General features: G+C 33.1%; 1 protein-coding gene across 2 annotated transcripts in view; it reads left to right on the top strand.

The window, feature by feature from the left end:
* The window catches only part of LOC120344302 (inactive rhomboid protein 1-like), a 29,993-nt gene extending 16,405 nt beyond the window's left edge, over positions 1-13,588 (top strand). For both annotated transcript variants that reach the window (XM_078112586.1, XM_039413443.2), the window contains 13 exons: positions 240-371; positions 1,000-1,091; positions 1,160-1,375; positions 2,069-2,180; positions 3,223-3,297; positions 4,735-4,896; positions 5,280-5,343; positions 6,813-6,925; positions 7,362-7,459; positions 8,445-8,621; positions 9,258-9,411; positions 9,751-9,942; positions 11,059-13,588. In XM_078112586.1, coding sequence (XP_077968712.1) covers positions 240-371; positions 1,000-1,091; positions 1,160-1,375; positions 2,069-2,180; positions 3,223-3,297; positions 4,735-4,896; positions 5,280-5,343; positions 6,813-6,925; positions 7,362-7,459; positions 8,445-8,621; positions 9,258-9,411; positions 9,751-9,942; positions 11,059-11,295 — 1,824 coding nt within the window. In that variant the 3' untranslated portion in view covers positions 11,296-13,588. The remainder of the gene's footprint in view (positions 1-239; positions 372-999; positions 1,092-1,159; positions 1,376-2,068; positions 2,181-3,222; positions 3,298-4,734; positions 4,897-5,279; positions 5,344-6,812; positions 6,926-7,361; positions 7,460-8,444; positions 8,622-9,257; positions 9,412-9,750; positions 9,943-11,058) is intronic.
* Positions 13,589-16,108: the final 2,520 nt, after the last annotated feature.

Here is a 16,108-nt window from a genome sequence, read left to right as displayed (position 1 = left end):
AACTATTATTTCCATGCATCTGAAACTAATAACTGAACTATTCACATATCTTGGATTGGTAACTGGACGAAGGGCTGTGGTTCGCCATATGATGACATTAACAGTTTTTCTCTCCCCTGAGATAAATTCGGACTATCCTATCTTATCTCTGTACAATATTGAATATAAATTATGCGATGATAATTCTTTGTTTTCCTTTTTTTTTTAAATTGCTCCATAAATTTTTTTGCAACATTCAGGGAAATTCAGTTATGAACGATCTTGTGCGGAAACATCCGGGACCTGACAAAAGAAGTTTTCAACTTCCAAGTTTAGCTGAAGAAGAACCAGAAACTGTTGATGAACTTGACACTACATTCTTTATGCAAGATGTTAGTATGTTTTCCTAATTCACTCGTATCATGTTTGATCAATATCTAATACTTTAATTATCGAAAAGAATACAAAAAATCGTTTAATTAAGTAGCGTTTATATGTGAGTACTGATAGAGATTAATAAGAATATGTAGGTAGCTTACAAATCCTAAATGAATTATTAGAAAACTTTATAAAAAATTTTTACTTGTATTGTGTGGATTTTAAAATTTTAACATTATAAATCTCTACTCAAACAAAGATAAAAAAAATTAATGATTTCTATTATTATTTTACGCTAAATATAGGAAAAATGGTTCAATTCAACAGTAATTATTGGTTGGATTTATTATTTCAGTCCAAGATAAAGTATATCATCTGTTGTAACTTGACTTATATGTAGGCTACATAATATGCAATTCACCATGAAATAAACAGATATACAGGGTGCATAAAGTTCATAAAGTCCTGTTACAATTTCAATTTCGTTATGAAGTCAGTTTTCGATATACCTAAACAATTTTTGTTTAATTTTAATCAGTGTTTAATTAGGTAAATTCCTTCATTAATGCATGAGCAAACAGACTACATATAATGATATGGTAAATACTTTTAATGAACACCCTGTACTTCTACTTTTTCCAGATGCCAACTATTGCCGAAGGTGAATCATTTGTTGACGAAGTTTTCATGACTTCACCTCATGAAGAAACTGCTCCTGGGATGATACATAGGAGGTAATACAAGCATTGTTTTAATTAATAAATCATATAAATCACGTTCCAAACTGCTTTTTCTGTTTTAGGGGTTTAAAAAGTCCTGAAAAACCAGAGGAGAAAAGGCCATTACCAACAGGACGCGGCCAACGAATCGGTGTACAAAGGGTGTTGTCAGTTGCTTTTCGTAGGAAAAAGAGACAATATGGAAAAGGACTTGTTGGAAGATGGTTAAATAGAAGAATGAAAAGAAATAGATTGAATAGTCATGTCAAACAACAATTAGATACTTTTGATGATCACAGGTTTGTTTTGTAACTGTATTCTTAGGAATCTGGCAACTGGTTTTCTGCAAGAATATCCGATTGCATTTCAATTAGTTATATTTGGTATAATAATGTGAAGAATATATATTTTATTTTCATTTGAAAATTTGTCAATTTTCACCATTCGACATTTAACTTCTATGCATAAAATAGACATTATTCACCTTTTACACTGCAAGAATAGGATTGCTTTTTGAGGTTCATTTGGCCATGTTCACTCACTCAGAAACAGATGAGACTACTGATCTCTGAGTGGATTATGAATAAGAGCTATTGAAACTATCAAGTATCAAGCAAAACAATGTTTGTCTAAATTATTCAGCATTACCTTCACTTTGTATCAACTTACATTGCAAATTTTGACATGACTCGATTGAATGGAATATATTAGATATGGATAGAAAATATTATTTTAGTATGGATACATGACAATATATTACTTGGTTTTGGCCATCTCTAATCGTTTGATTGAATTATTTTCTACTGGAAAAATAAACCAATCAAGTAATAATAGCGTTCAATGGCCTAGTGATCGCAGGTTCAAATCCCATTCCCACCACCTCACCCAAGGTGTAGTAAATTGGGGAGCCAATGTCAAACTCAAAAGATTCTTTTTTTTTGGATGGCTATTACTATTACCATCAAATACATTTCAGTTATTTCGTTTTCCAGGCCTTATTTTTCTTACTGGATTAGTTTTGTTCATATCGTCGTTACCATAATATCATTGTGTGTTTATGGCATCGCTCCTGTCGGATTTACAAACTTCAAAGAAAAATTTACGGTATGTGTATTATTAGTTATAATCATAATTGGTACTCCACTCAAGTGCTTTTGATACTGGCCTTTGTTAACATCTAATAGAGATAATATTTCACATAACTACATTCCTTGTAATTGTAAGGATATCTATAATATAATAAAGATATGCATTATCAAAATTTTCAATGGCTTTTTTTGTTTTTTTTTCATGAACAATTCACCAAAAATCGCAATTTTATTGCAATACTCCAAAATTTCTAAATTTTAAAATGATAATTTTGACTGTCTAAATTTTCTAAAAAAACTCCAAATTTCTTTTCTGTCAAATTTTTATTTGGTGTTCTGCTCTTCTACTCTCAATGAGACCCCTTATCAAGAAATCATCGAATTACATATTGGTTGTTGGAAAAACAAGAATTCTTTCAGTCAGACATAGCCAATCTAATTTATTATGATAAATATAAGGCTTGCTATGCTTCACGCTAATAAGTGCCCATATTATCGTTTATGTGTAAAAATAAGCTGACCTATCTCCTTAAGGGTGACCCAAAAAACAGAACCCATAAATTTCTTTATTACAATGAACAAATTTTCTTTAACACTTGAGCTTCTGTTTGCGTTCGATTGTCTCCAAAAATTTCAGTATTCTAGGCCACTTTTTTCTAAAATATGTTACATGACCCGAGTTCTGTATGTGGGCTTACCCTGTAATATCAAACATTTTTTTGACATAATTTATTAATGTTATTAAATTACATTTTCATTCAAATTCGTTCTGTGAGTTTGGAAAGTTTTGGAACCGCTGATGTAGGTCTTCCGCTCATTATACTGGCTTAAAAAAATAAGTGAATTTACCTCACCACATTTTTATTTTTTTCATCTGAACAAAAATTGTCTCATTGTTTTACGATTACGATTACAAAAATCAATTTTAATTAGCCTACATGGCCACATCTTTATTATTATTTTCCTCCAATTGAAATTGGATTAGCAAAGATTTAAAGATGTTTTTGCGTATTGTAAACCTTGATTGAAATTGTTTTTCGTTTAATAATTTATAACAGACAACAAAGAAATCATTATCAAGAGTCAGCGAGGAATTTGTTGAACCTCAAAATTTTTGGATCGGACCTAGAACGGTAAATAGTTTTTCCTTCAAATGATAAAAATAATGATGAAATAAAATTTTTGTGTTATTGTTTAAATTAAAATGATGAAATCGAAATCGAAATATTATAAATTATTTCTAAAATCAAGAATTTAGTTTATTGAATATATCGTAACCACTTTGGAATGTATTTCAACTTTTTTTATTTTTTTTATTGGCAAAATTAATATTCATTACCCAACGATGGTTATTTTGACGTTAGATTGATATTTACAGTTGGCGTTGTAGTTTGAACAACAGCTCTTTTGCCGTTAGTAATTCAATATATGACATTTGGGTTTTCAGACACACACGACAATTTGTTGAGATTAGCCTAGTAAATAAAAACCACATAAATTCCATAGTCTTTGGTTTAGGATTTTGTTGAAATTGTTCTTTACCAAGCATGATCCAATGATGAAACGTGCCTTTCGGCACGCTTCATCAATGGATCATACTTGGTTGAGTATATAAGTCATGAATAAGTAAATGAATATTTATTGTCTGTGCTTTGTGTACATAAATGTCGCTGATATAATTTTGATTACTACAATCGAGGGTAATATTTTTTTAGGTGTTTTTTAGGAATTCTTTATTATCCAATTTGAAATCTGTGTGCGGTGGCCTAGAGGCCACTTAAATATAACGGCATCTCTGGTTAAAATGTCATCCTCACCACCTCACCAAGAGTATAATAAACATGGTAGGCAATGCTGAACGGACAAGATTCCGGTTCTTACCCAAGAACAAAATAGAACTCTCAAATTTCCTAATTACTATCACGAAAGTATTTAGCCCTTGAATTTTTATTTGTATATGATTGTACACAAATGCTTCATTAATCTAGGACAGTGATTTCCAACTGGTGTACTGCGAAACAAGTCCAGGTGTTCCGCGTCAAGTTACTGCTTCAACTTTTTTCTGATTGGCATATTTTACAATATAAAATAATACAAATTAAGAATCAAAGATCACCTATTTGGTTTTAAGATGAGTCTGTTGCGTGATAATGAAAAAGCAACAGTGTGGGTTTTATGACATCATAGTAGGCATTTAATTTATCATTAATATTTGCCACAACTAGGCAGTTTCCCATCGATATCACATTGCGCACCACATGTTATATCAATTACTCTTGTCATGATGGATGTATATTTGAAAAGAAAAACAAAACCTGGAAACGATTTTTTATTTGGTTTTCCGCAAAAAAGGTGGTTCAAAAAAGGTTGAAAATCACTGATCCAGGATATTCGCACAAAAGTAATGTTCATTCTAGAATATGTTTCAAATGACCTGGGTCCTATTTTTTTGTTTGTTGGGGTACCTGTGATACACTTATTTGGAATAATTCTTGAGCGAATGCTGTAGAAGTCAATTCATATATGGTATTGGTCATAAATTGATTCGTGTCGCGCCTTTTTTATAACAGAAAGATTTGATTCATCTTGGTGCTAAATATTCTCCGTGTATGAGACAAGATCCGAAACTTCATGCTTTTCTGGAAGCGGAAAAAAATATAGAAAAGGAATCAGCTTGTTGTGTTCGTAACGACAACTCAGGATGCATTCAGACTTCTCTAACTGAATGCAGTGTAAGTATTTTATTTGAAAAAAATATTGTTAATATAGGAATTTTACGGTATTTTTGTTGTTGTAACATTCCAGCTTCTTCGTTGACTTCGTTGTCACATTTAGATAAAATTATTTTAGGACAAAATTTCAAGATATATATTCCAAATTATATTTCTACCAACTAATGGTTTTAAACCTGCTCTGATTTAGAAATAGACTCTATTGCCTCGCAGAATAGAATATCAAGTCATTATACTTATAGCTATTTTGCTCGTGAAATGTTTTCTTCTTTTTTTCTGAGTAAGACTTAAGGCACCTTACTTTTCTCTGGAAAAATAAAAATTGATATTCAATATCAGATCTTCTTACTCATAATATAACGTAATTTTCCTTTAATATTCAGTCAACCTTTGCAACGTGGGTGAAGTGGCCCGACTTTGATCCTCCAGAATATACAAACGGGAGCTGTAAGTCTTTTATGCTCTTAATTTACTCTTCGACTTCAAACAAGACTAGACAAACAGCTACTTATATAAAGAATTGAGTTGGAATGTTGTTTAAAATTAATATTCTGAAACTGTGATTATGGAATGTTAATTAAAAATACTGTTTTTTTTGCAGTAAATTCGTGATTCATTCATACACAAACAAAAGTTAGTTAAAATAATTTTTTTTTTCGTCGAAGTAAATAAAAAAATTTGGATTCTGTTCGTGAATTGTCTGGGAAATTATCCAAATTAAGCTGATGAAGTAGTCTTATTACAATAAATTCAATATTTATATTCGAAAACGGAAAATAGGATTTCAGAATATGTCATATATTAGTGAATTATTCAGATTTTATTCACATTGGGATTTGGCCATCCCTACTCTGGAAAAACCCTTAATCTTTTTGTGTATTTATCAAACCATGCTTCCTTTCCATGCTTAATAAGCATATAATGACAATATAATATAGTAATTTCCTTTTTCCTGTTTAATGAGTATCAGTGCCTTTTTGGTTTACAGTATGTGACAGGATATTGTTTTATTACTACATTGAAATTTATCACTGGTATATTGGTGTTTAAATTTCAATATATTGAAATAGAAATTAAAAGTGAGTGCAATTATTTTATTAGTTTAACTTTTAGCTGTTTGTGATTGGTTGAAAGAAAAATGCTGTGGAATGACTCATGTATGAGTATCGAGTACTGTCTATGTTTTATCCGCAAGTATTTATGTCTGATGTAAAAACAAAACTAGTTTCTTTTGAAGTTAATTAGATTCGGTCGGGCTTAAATGAAATCGTTGCCTAAATTTTACTGGTAGTGGAATTTATGGTAAGGTTAAAATCTCTCAGTTAGGACTTTCATTCAGATATTAATCACATTCAATCAATGCCTTGTCATATAAATTCGGTATTATAGTAGCGTTAGGGATTTTTGAATCAAATTTGTTTTCTATTCTGTAATGTGACCCAAACATTTTTTAAACTTTCTGCAGACTCATACAAAATAGGTCAATTTACAGAAACAAAATCAGGACTTTCATTTAGATATTGGGCACACCCAGTCAATGTCTTGTCGAATAAATTTGATATTATAGTATAATTAGGAATTTTTGAATAAAATTTGTTTTCTATTCTGAAATACGACCCAATTATTTTTTAAACTTACTGCAAAAACCACACAAAATAGGTCAATTCACAGAAATAAAATCAGTATTTTTTATTCTATTATTAACCCGTTTCAAAGGTAAATTTCTGATGAAAATTTTTTTTGACATTTAAGTCTTGTGAATTAAACTTATCTTTGTATTAAAACAGGCCAAGTTTGAGTCTGGTTCTAAATTATATAGAGAAAGAACATAATTATCATGGTTCAAACTTGAATCGTAGTAGTCTTTTTTGTTGTTCATATAACACGAATTTGACATATTATTGATTGTTTTTCAGACGGTGAAGTACCACGAACTTCCGGTTCAGTTTGCGGTCAAGATCCTAGATTCTGTCATTCTCACGTCACAGGACAAGCAGAGGAATGGCCAGATGATATTACGAAATGGCCGGTAGGTGTAACTGTTAAGAGAATAAAAATACGGACCCCAATATATTCAACATACCTTAGTTAGATCCGTCGTTCTAATCGCTAGGCTTTTTCTAATAACACTCATCGTTAAATAGCTTATTGTATCGTATTTTACGGACCATAAGGGGATATACAAAAGATAAAATAGCTTTTTAGATTGAGGCTTGATGACTAATTACTAACTAAACTTACCACACCAGCTTATAAGGCGCACAATCAATTTTTGACAAAAAATGGATTGAAAGTGCGCTTTATGGTCTGTAAAATATGGCAATATATTACACTCTAGCTGATATGAATATCATTTGCTTTCTACTAGAGTGACTACTGTTCTGGTGATGTCAGTTGTTATTTTGACCAGAATATTTTTTAAGAACATTAACATCCTTCGTATTTATGGTTTTTTTCTATTCTAGATATGTACAGATCCGAACAAAATTGCCAACAATACTCCATATACTCATTTAACATGTGAGATTGTTGGGAGGCCTTGTTGCATTGGCCAGGAAGCAAAGTAAGCATGTTGTATGTTGTTAAATTAGATTGGTTTTAAAGTTTTTCTTTTTGTATTTCCACAAAGGAAATGATTTGGATATTTCGGTATTTAAATTTTAATTCTGTTCCTCACTTACCGGTATATATCGGACTTTTTCACTGCCAAATCTTCTTCATTGGGCCTCACCACTAGAATATACCAGTACTTCAATACATTAAACTTATTTTGATATCTGAACCAGACCAAGAAGTGTAACGAAACATGTGATGCTGAACAGAATAATATGGATAGTGGTGCCAGTCAAATTTAAGATAGGATCGGCTTAATCATATGGCGATCCACGCCTCTCACAGTCCGATTACCAGTCCATGTTGGGTATGGGATTAGTTAGCCTGTTATTTGTTTTTGGAAGCATGGACTTGATGGTGGTGGAAGCCGTAACTAACCAGCAGTTACGTGAACCACCCTACGACGATGAAAAGTTCAGCAATCTTGTTGCAAATAAATATTCCCGCATGGTATTCGAACCTGCGAACCCACGCAGGGTAACCAGCGGTGTGGTGGCGAGTGTAGTCCTAACGCTTAGCAGAATGCGCCACACTGGTATAGATTCATTTTAAAAACTCATATTTTGAGCAATTGAAGTCTCCTAGTATTAGCAAGACGTTTTCATATAATTTCTGAAAACTGAAAAATATAAAACCAATTAGCCTTAATTTTCTTGCAATTACCAATTCAAACTCATTTAACATACATTGACTTCTATATTTTTTTTTTGTTGAATGACCCAATCCTGAATAGTTTTGAAATAGTGAATTATTCAGGTTTGGCTGGCCATCTTTGATTCAGATGAAACGTGCTAGTGATTGTAGTGAAGTCATTGGCTTGGTTTAAATGACTATCAATTTATATTGAACCACAGATTTTTTTGATAACATATTATTAGTCCATTTCTGAACCTTACTAAATACTATAAAAGATACAAATATACAAATATTTTCAGGTGCGAGATTGTTACGAAAGAATATTGTGATAATAAAAGAGGAGTTTTCCATCCTGAAGCAACGTTATGTTCTCAAGTCAGTTGTATGCAAGATACCTGCGGATTGATTGAATTCAGGATACCTGATTATCCTGATCAATTATATAGATTGTGGTTGTCTATACTTCTTCATGCTGGGTCAGTTGGTCACTTAATCATTTAATTAGTTCCATAAGATTCTCTACATATTTGCTCTGAGCAAGGCTTCAAACTAGCAGCCATTCTTGTGTAGTGAAATACTATGTTATTGGAAAGACAGCAGGGCTTTCATATTCACAGGCCACCGTCTGTTGAAAAAATGACACGGTCTTGGATGAGAAACCCAATCGGAAACATCACAACCATTACCTTACTAAAAAGCCAACTCTCACGATGATCGATAACTAAAAAATATGCAAATTTGTGCGCTCTTGATCATATTCCCCATATAAGCTTATGATAAAATTGTATTGTTTATGGTACTTTTACTTTTCCTTCCGGGTGGGATGGGTTTTAAGGGACTAAGGTCTATTCGAGTTTTGATAATTTTCAACTTTTGCAGCAGGCTTCATCATTCAATATCTCTAGTATTTTAACTTTCTTGCGATTTGGATGTTTCCCCGAGCATCGATTCCCTTGTTTGTTTCCGTAACAATGACTAATCAGCAAAAAATCAAAGGTGACGTAAATAAACATAGTTTTGAGCATGTAAATCAGTTTGTGAAGCATCAACTCTCCAAAACACTCACGAAATAAGCATCCAAAACTTTACGATTATAAATATTTGTTTTCCAGCATATTTCATTGTTGCATTTCTGTCATCTTCCAAATGACTGTTCTGAGAGACATGGAAAAATTAGCTGGATGGCTGAGGATATCTCTTATATATGTGTTTAGCGGAATCACAGGAAATCTGGGATCTGCAATATTTTTACCATATCGAGCTGAGGTTAGTTGGAATAGCTACATTGCTCATGTTGTATACCTTTTTATATGAAGCAGCAACTGACTGACTAATATTAGCAGATGCCAAGTTTTTAAACTGTAATTTTCCCCACGTAACCAACATTTTGATACAAATATAAAACAAACAATGAAATTTAATAGAAAATGAAAGCAGTAACTTTTAGGTTTTTGTTAGAAAGGGTATGTTTGTTTACCTTCGGGGTTGGCCGACAAGGCTAGGCTAAGCGAAGACCGAAGTGGGAAGAGGCAGCAAGCGGTTGATAGCTGAGAAAATCAGTTAATTTTGAAGATGCACAATTAAAAAAGTTTGCTTTATTTTTAGGTCGGTCCTGCTGGATCTCACTTTGGAATACTTGCTTGTTTATTTGTGGAAATATTTCAGAGTTGGCAGATGTTAAAATCTCCTGGTCGAGCTTTGTTGAAGCTTGTCGTTATTGCAATTGTTCTTTTTTTATTTGGTGCCTTACCGTGGATCGATAACTTTGCACATATTTTTGGATTTTTATCTGGGCTGGTAAGTTGAGCAATGTCTTTAAATTAGGGGGAAATTAATCTAACTATAATCAACAGTACATATATCAAGTTATCATAAGTGGATTATGGATATTGAAATGGGAAGAGTGGTTGTGACTAGAAATGACCGATGTGACAGAAAAAGTAGAAATTTACCCCAAAAATGTGTTTTGTTTGAAAAAAATGAAATGTGTCGTGCCACTTCATAGTTTCAAAATGTTAGATATTATGTTTGATTGTTATGCAAAAATCATGAACATCCACTTTTCACTCGAACCGATTTTTAATTATCCACCCCTTGGCTGTTTGAGTTTAAAATTTTGCTCCAGACTTCAGGGAGTTTGAGCATTTAACCCCAATATCAATAAAAGTTTTAGACTTTAAACTGTAATGGCCCTATTTCGATATCTTTTAAATTAAGAAAAATAAGGCCAGTCTTCCATGTCAATTGGTTTAGTTCTCCTTCCTTGTTTGATTGTTATGCAAAAATCATGTATATTCACTTTTTACATGAAATGATTTAATTTAACTGGTGCAGTATGAACTTTGTTTTTGTCGCATTATATGAGTATATCAACCACTGCTGCTACAGTGAGAGCTACCGTTATATGAAAATTGTTCGTGCTTATAAGGCTTTTAATAGGTAGCGGTTACTTGGAATGTTATCTTGATCTATCAATGATTTTTTTTCATTGATTATGCCATCTACAAATTGCTTGTAATTCAAAATGGAACATTTAAATCAGGGTTGTGCAACCTGTGGGCTAAATGTGGCCCACAGAAGTGCCAATGGTGTGCGGCCGGCGGTACAAGTTTTCAATTTCGTTTAATCTGGTACATGCAAATAATTTCAGTCTTTTTGCATTGCGAAGCTTATACCCGAGTCCAACTATTTTCTATGTCTATGACTTTACAATACCCCAAATATTTGTGCCTGCGACTACTAGAAAGCCCTGTTAAATAAAGTTTCACCCTCTAATTAGTATCTGGCCCTCCTGGATTAAAGGTTGCACACCCCTGATTTAGATGGATATCGAGCTTCTGAAAGATCCAGTGGCTTGTTTATTCCCCCAATCAGATAAAAGATATCTAATTTATTTTATTATTTCTTTTTCAGCTCTTATCATTTGTGTTCTTGCCGTATATAACGTTCAGCGATTTCGACAGGCGTCGCAAAAGAATTCAAGTCATTACGTGTCTTCTCATTTTCATAGCAGTTTTTGCATTGCTCGTAATATTTTTCTACGTTGAACCACTATCAGACTGCCCTGCTTGCCGTTACCTCAATTGTATTCCAATAACTGACTTTTTTTGTTCAAATCACGGTTTTCAACCAACGGAGCGAGAGCTGTGATCAGCATTTTCAAATCTTGTCTTAATGGCAGGCACACTTGTAGCAACTCCGCTTTTCTTAGTTCAAAAAAGAGGGAAAATGTATTTTCATTTTATTCCAACTTACGGCAGCAATATCATTGATGGTCACTTTGGCTGGGATGTTAAAAAACGATTATTGCATTGGTTATAGAATTCGTCAAGTCTCGTGCCCGTGTATTTTTTTATTTTCAATTAGCTTCACACCACCTAAAAAATTGTCTACGTCCCCCGCCCCACTGTTTGGAAACCACTGGTTTATTGAGATAGATTCCAGAGTTATTTCATATATATCAAATTTTTTGATTTCAAAAACATTTGCACAATCAAAAAATTTGACTTTCAATAAATTAGACACAAACTATGCAGAATAGAAGCAAACGAAAACACTCGACAAATTTCAACTACCGGTATACAAAAATCATATCCTCAGCAATTCTGCACTTTCTATTCAATGTATATGAAACTAGGTTTAATATTACTTTAAAAAGGTCTAAATTTACAATGGGTCCAATTAAAAAAAAATTCTGTACTTGATTTTTCATCAGCCATCATGTTAAGTTAGTTGATTTTCTAAGTTGGAATTAGTTTCTGTTGCTAACAAGTTGTATCTTACTAGGGGCCTGTGGCCCACATACCGTCCTTCTATTTCACAATGTGTCTTCACTTTGTTGAGCATGAATTGTTTCAACATAATGGGATTTGGAATCTACCAATCATCATAACACTATAAATGCTACTGGAATGATGAACAGGGGGGCCAGGAGTGTTGGAAGCCTTCGGACGGGGGCCACAAGCCGTAAAAGGTTTGGAACCACTGTTCTATAAGAAAGAAACATATCTACCCCATTGGGTAGCTAATAATTACTTTAATTCGCAGATCTTTGCCATATTCCTGATGACAACCCTCGCCAAATCATGACACCATTGTCAACATTTTTATTTTTTTTAGTTAATTATATACACAAAATAAAATACCATAAAATTTTTTTTTTTGCAATTTTTTCTTTTTCATCTTAATTGAAATAATCAAATTATGTTGCATTTTTGTCCATTTTTTTTCTCTTTTTATTTTTAGAGTGGTTTAGATTATTTTCATTCTTGTACAAATGAAATATAATTGTTGATAATTAGCTTTTATACATCTTGATGTTGACTTCTAGTTATGTATGGGTTACTTCTTTGCTTATTTTGTACATGCAGCTCTTTGACATCTCTAATTGTGAAACAAACTTTTCTATATTCATATGTATATTTTTTCATCTCACAACATCAGCTGATATTTTGAAGTAATTATAATTTATTTAACATTTGTATCTTTCTCAGATACCGATAATTTTGTATAAATTCTATTAATTAATGAGGAATTCATTTGGGGGGAAAATTTAAAACTGAAAATCTGAAATTTTAAAGTTTAAGACAATTTTTGATTTTCATCGTATGGGGACTAAATACAACATTTTTGCATTTGCAAATTATAGTTGTTGTGACCAGGGCAAGCCAGATATCTGTATTTCCGCTCCAAGAACTCCTATTCTGACTACAAACATGCAGCATAAATTGCAGTGTTTCAAGATAATGTACTTATTTCCTTCTTCCTCGGTATTCGAAGCACTCTTAATCGAACAGCATCCTTTTTTACTACTTTGTCACGGGACTTGGTATTATGAAGAAATATAACACAACTCAGCATTCAGTTTTCACTTTCATCTTATCGGAGGGCTTGTCAAAAGACTTTTTAGGAATTCATATAATTAAAAATATTATTTTGCAGTGGAATATGAAATTTGCACGCAACGGGATTCCATGGTCTAAAACAGACATGTACATATAATTAAAGAAAAATTTTGAACAAAATTTGCTCAAAGCAAAGCCGTAGACAGAATTAAAATGAGAGATTGATCTCTGAGCGAAATTATTGCAACCACTAAAATGCCAAGAGCTAATAAAACGATATTAAATTGTGAAGGTACATTACATCCATTAAATGCTGATATGTACTTAGTGGCTAGTCGTAAAATGATTATTTATTACATTTTTGTACTTATAAATTGTATTTTCCAATTTTGAATATGTCAAAAAATATGAAAGCATATGTATTGCATTGAACAGAGTTGTGAATTATGTATCTAAAAATTTTTGAAGGTCGACAATACAATGCATGGGAACAAGACAATCCAGTTGCTTTGTGTAGTGAGATTTATTCAGCCTTTTCTGTTTTTTGTACACTGCCAATTTTTCTGTTACTATTTTCGAATACATCTTATGGTGATGAATGTTTGTGTTAGAATTTTTGTCTCCATAATAGTTTATATAAAAATTACACAACACAGGAGATAGATGAGCTTGGAACTAAATGCGTTGTGTCACATGAGTCCGTGCTAATGTGATAGGTTGTCTGAAGAATTTGTAATATTTGACATCGGTGACATTGCGATCGCCACGTTCTATTTAGGGGTGCGGCCCACTAAGTCGTTTAGCGTGGCCCCTTTAAACACTTCGATTTTCCCACCGTGAAGAATAAAAAGACGCTCTCGTGGGTAAAGTTTATAATGTTTTTTGCGCTTGTCGCTGCTTTAAAATCTTCCGCAATTTTGTCCGGTGTCTCCATTACTGTAAGACTAAGTAATTTCATTCAGCTTTCCATTGAAAAAATTTTAATTTGTTGTGTACATGAAAAAACCATTTTTTTTTGTGCAGCCTAAATGTCTGACGTTGATTATGTTGCCCACCGACAAAAAATGTTGCAAACGCCTGTTACAAGTAATTGAGCATGCGTTTGTGAGCGTTGTCACGGGTATTTTTTTGAGTGGGGCTCTCTACAAAATTCTTTCTACCGCTTAGCCAAAGTACAAAAGATGAGATTTCCAGTGACAGACTCGGACTTTTCTTGACTCATTCACACTTAGTCTGGGCGGGAATTTTCACGCCATCTGGAATAATCGTACTTATCGGTATTTACCGAGGGCTACGCTGCAAAATATTTTCATCACAACGAAAAATTTATGTTTCAATCATTTCAATAGTTCTTTTCCGATCCGTGAGTACATTGACTCAAACTTCAGGGGGCCGCGGCGTAATAAAATTGCGAACCATCGGTTTAAAGAGCACGGGACCGACTTCAAGACGGAAAGTCGGGAGTCCCGAGTGTTTATCACAAGCCCATGTATAGCCTACCACTCTTCATGAGATTGAAGTTGCAAGAAAGAATGTATTTCGTCATGAGAAGAAGAAGGTAAAGAATCCCTGGGATAGAGACCTTACACCAGTATGCACCCCAGATTTTTGGGGGGGCGTGGGGGGGGGGGCGATAAAACTATTTTGTAACTGATCATCTGCATTGGTCCACATTTTGGATATCCAGATACAATTAAATTCAATTTAGGAATTAAAAATGTGGTGTCACATCTTGAAATTAGGAGGGGGGGGGGTGACATTTTCGCGGGGGGGGGGGTGAATTCGACCAATATTAAAAGAAAAAGTCCTCACGTGAACCTTGTACTTGATTGTTAGTACACTTCTTGTGTAGCTCTCCAAAAACCGGCTATCAAAAATGGAAGCCTGGTATTCGATTTAACGGTTGGAGTGTCTGTTGATGGACTTTTGTGGCTACGTTTGCTGTCCAATGTGCAGAAGGCGAGAATTCTCTCGAATTCACGTAACGAGAGAGAATTATGATGACGAAATAATCACGATAACATGTGCTACGTGCGTTTTGTCTCGGCGGTCGTCCGTGTGTTTCGGTGTCAGTTGTTGCAGGTCATATATTACATTAGTGAGGAGTTAGTTTGAAATCAATATATGCCATTTATTTGAATGGTAACATCTTCTATGCCATGGGCATATAGCTATGAGACAGTGAACACAAAGGAAAGAGCAGAGAATGAATTTCAATAATTTTTTTCTTTGGATTTAATTGGTATTTAAATTATAACAAGCGAGAGAAATAAATTTGGCTAACACGTGTTTGAAAATTGTTAAAAGTTGGTCGGTCGGTTTTGGGACTTCAGGTATCAAGTTGGAAATTGTAAAGTTTGCTTCGCCCGCTATTATAAAACATTTACTGTAATCTTATAGTTTATGTGCAGAGTTGTCTGGTTATGAAATTTAACCTGTTTTCTTAACTTTTGATCGAAATACTGAAATAAATTTGTATGGAAAACATATTCTCAGATGCTTTTATTCAATTGAAGAATATTTTGAGTTTTTCTATTTTGTGTTATAGACAAGCTCCATTGCCATTTCATAAGTCTTGTACAATCAAACAATAGTTAGAAACTCATTCTGAATAGAACTTTGGTGGTTTCATGGTTTGCAACGGCAAGAGAATTTGAAAATAATCAGTCAGAATTACTAGCGATATCAGAATATTTTAATCGATTCGATAAATAAGCACAGCAGTTATGAGAATCAACACAATTGAACAGAATTCTTGACAGGTCCCCTTTTGTATCCAATTTTTGCACTTTTACAGAGGTGAGCAGATCATGACTCAGCAATGTGATTCATCACTTCTCAGTTGATGACATTTTTCGCTCTTTATTTTTTTATTTTTTTCATCGTAGCTACTACAGTCAGACAGTACTATCTAATTAGACCACTGTCATATCATCTATATAATCAAGATAGTAAGAGTGCACATAGCCTGGAATAAAGTTAGATTAGTTGTCTAAAATAACTTTTTAAACCAATTTGGAACATTTATTCTCAGACAGTTCCTATTTTAATTCAGGTTATAAAAAGTGAAAGACGGAAATACAGAAATAAGAGTATAAAAAAGTAAAACAAGAATTACA

Source organism: Styela clava, chromosome 5 (genome assembly GCF_964204865.1).
Source record: "Styela clava chromosome 5, kaStyClav1.hap1.2, whole genome shotgun sequence".
NCBI classification, from domain to species: domain Eukaryota; kingdom Metazoa; phylum Chordata; class Ascidiacea; order Stolidobranchia; family Styelidae; genus Styela; species Styela clava.
This window is presented reverse-complemented; position numbering and strand designations above follow the sequence as displayed.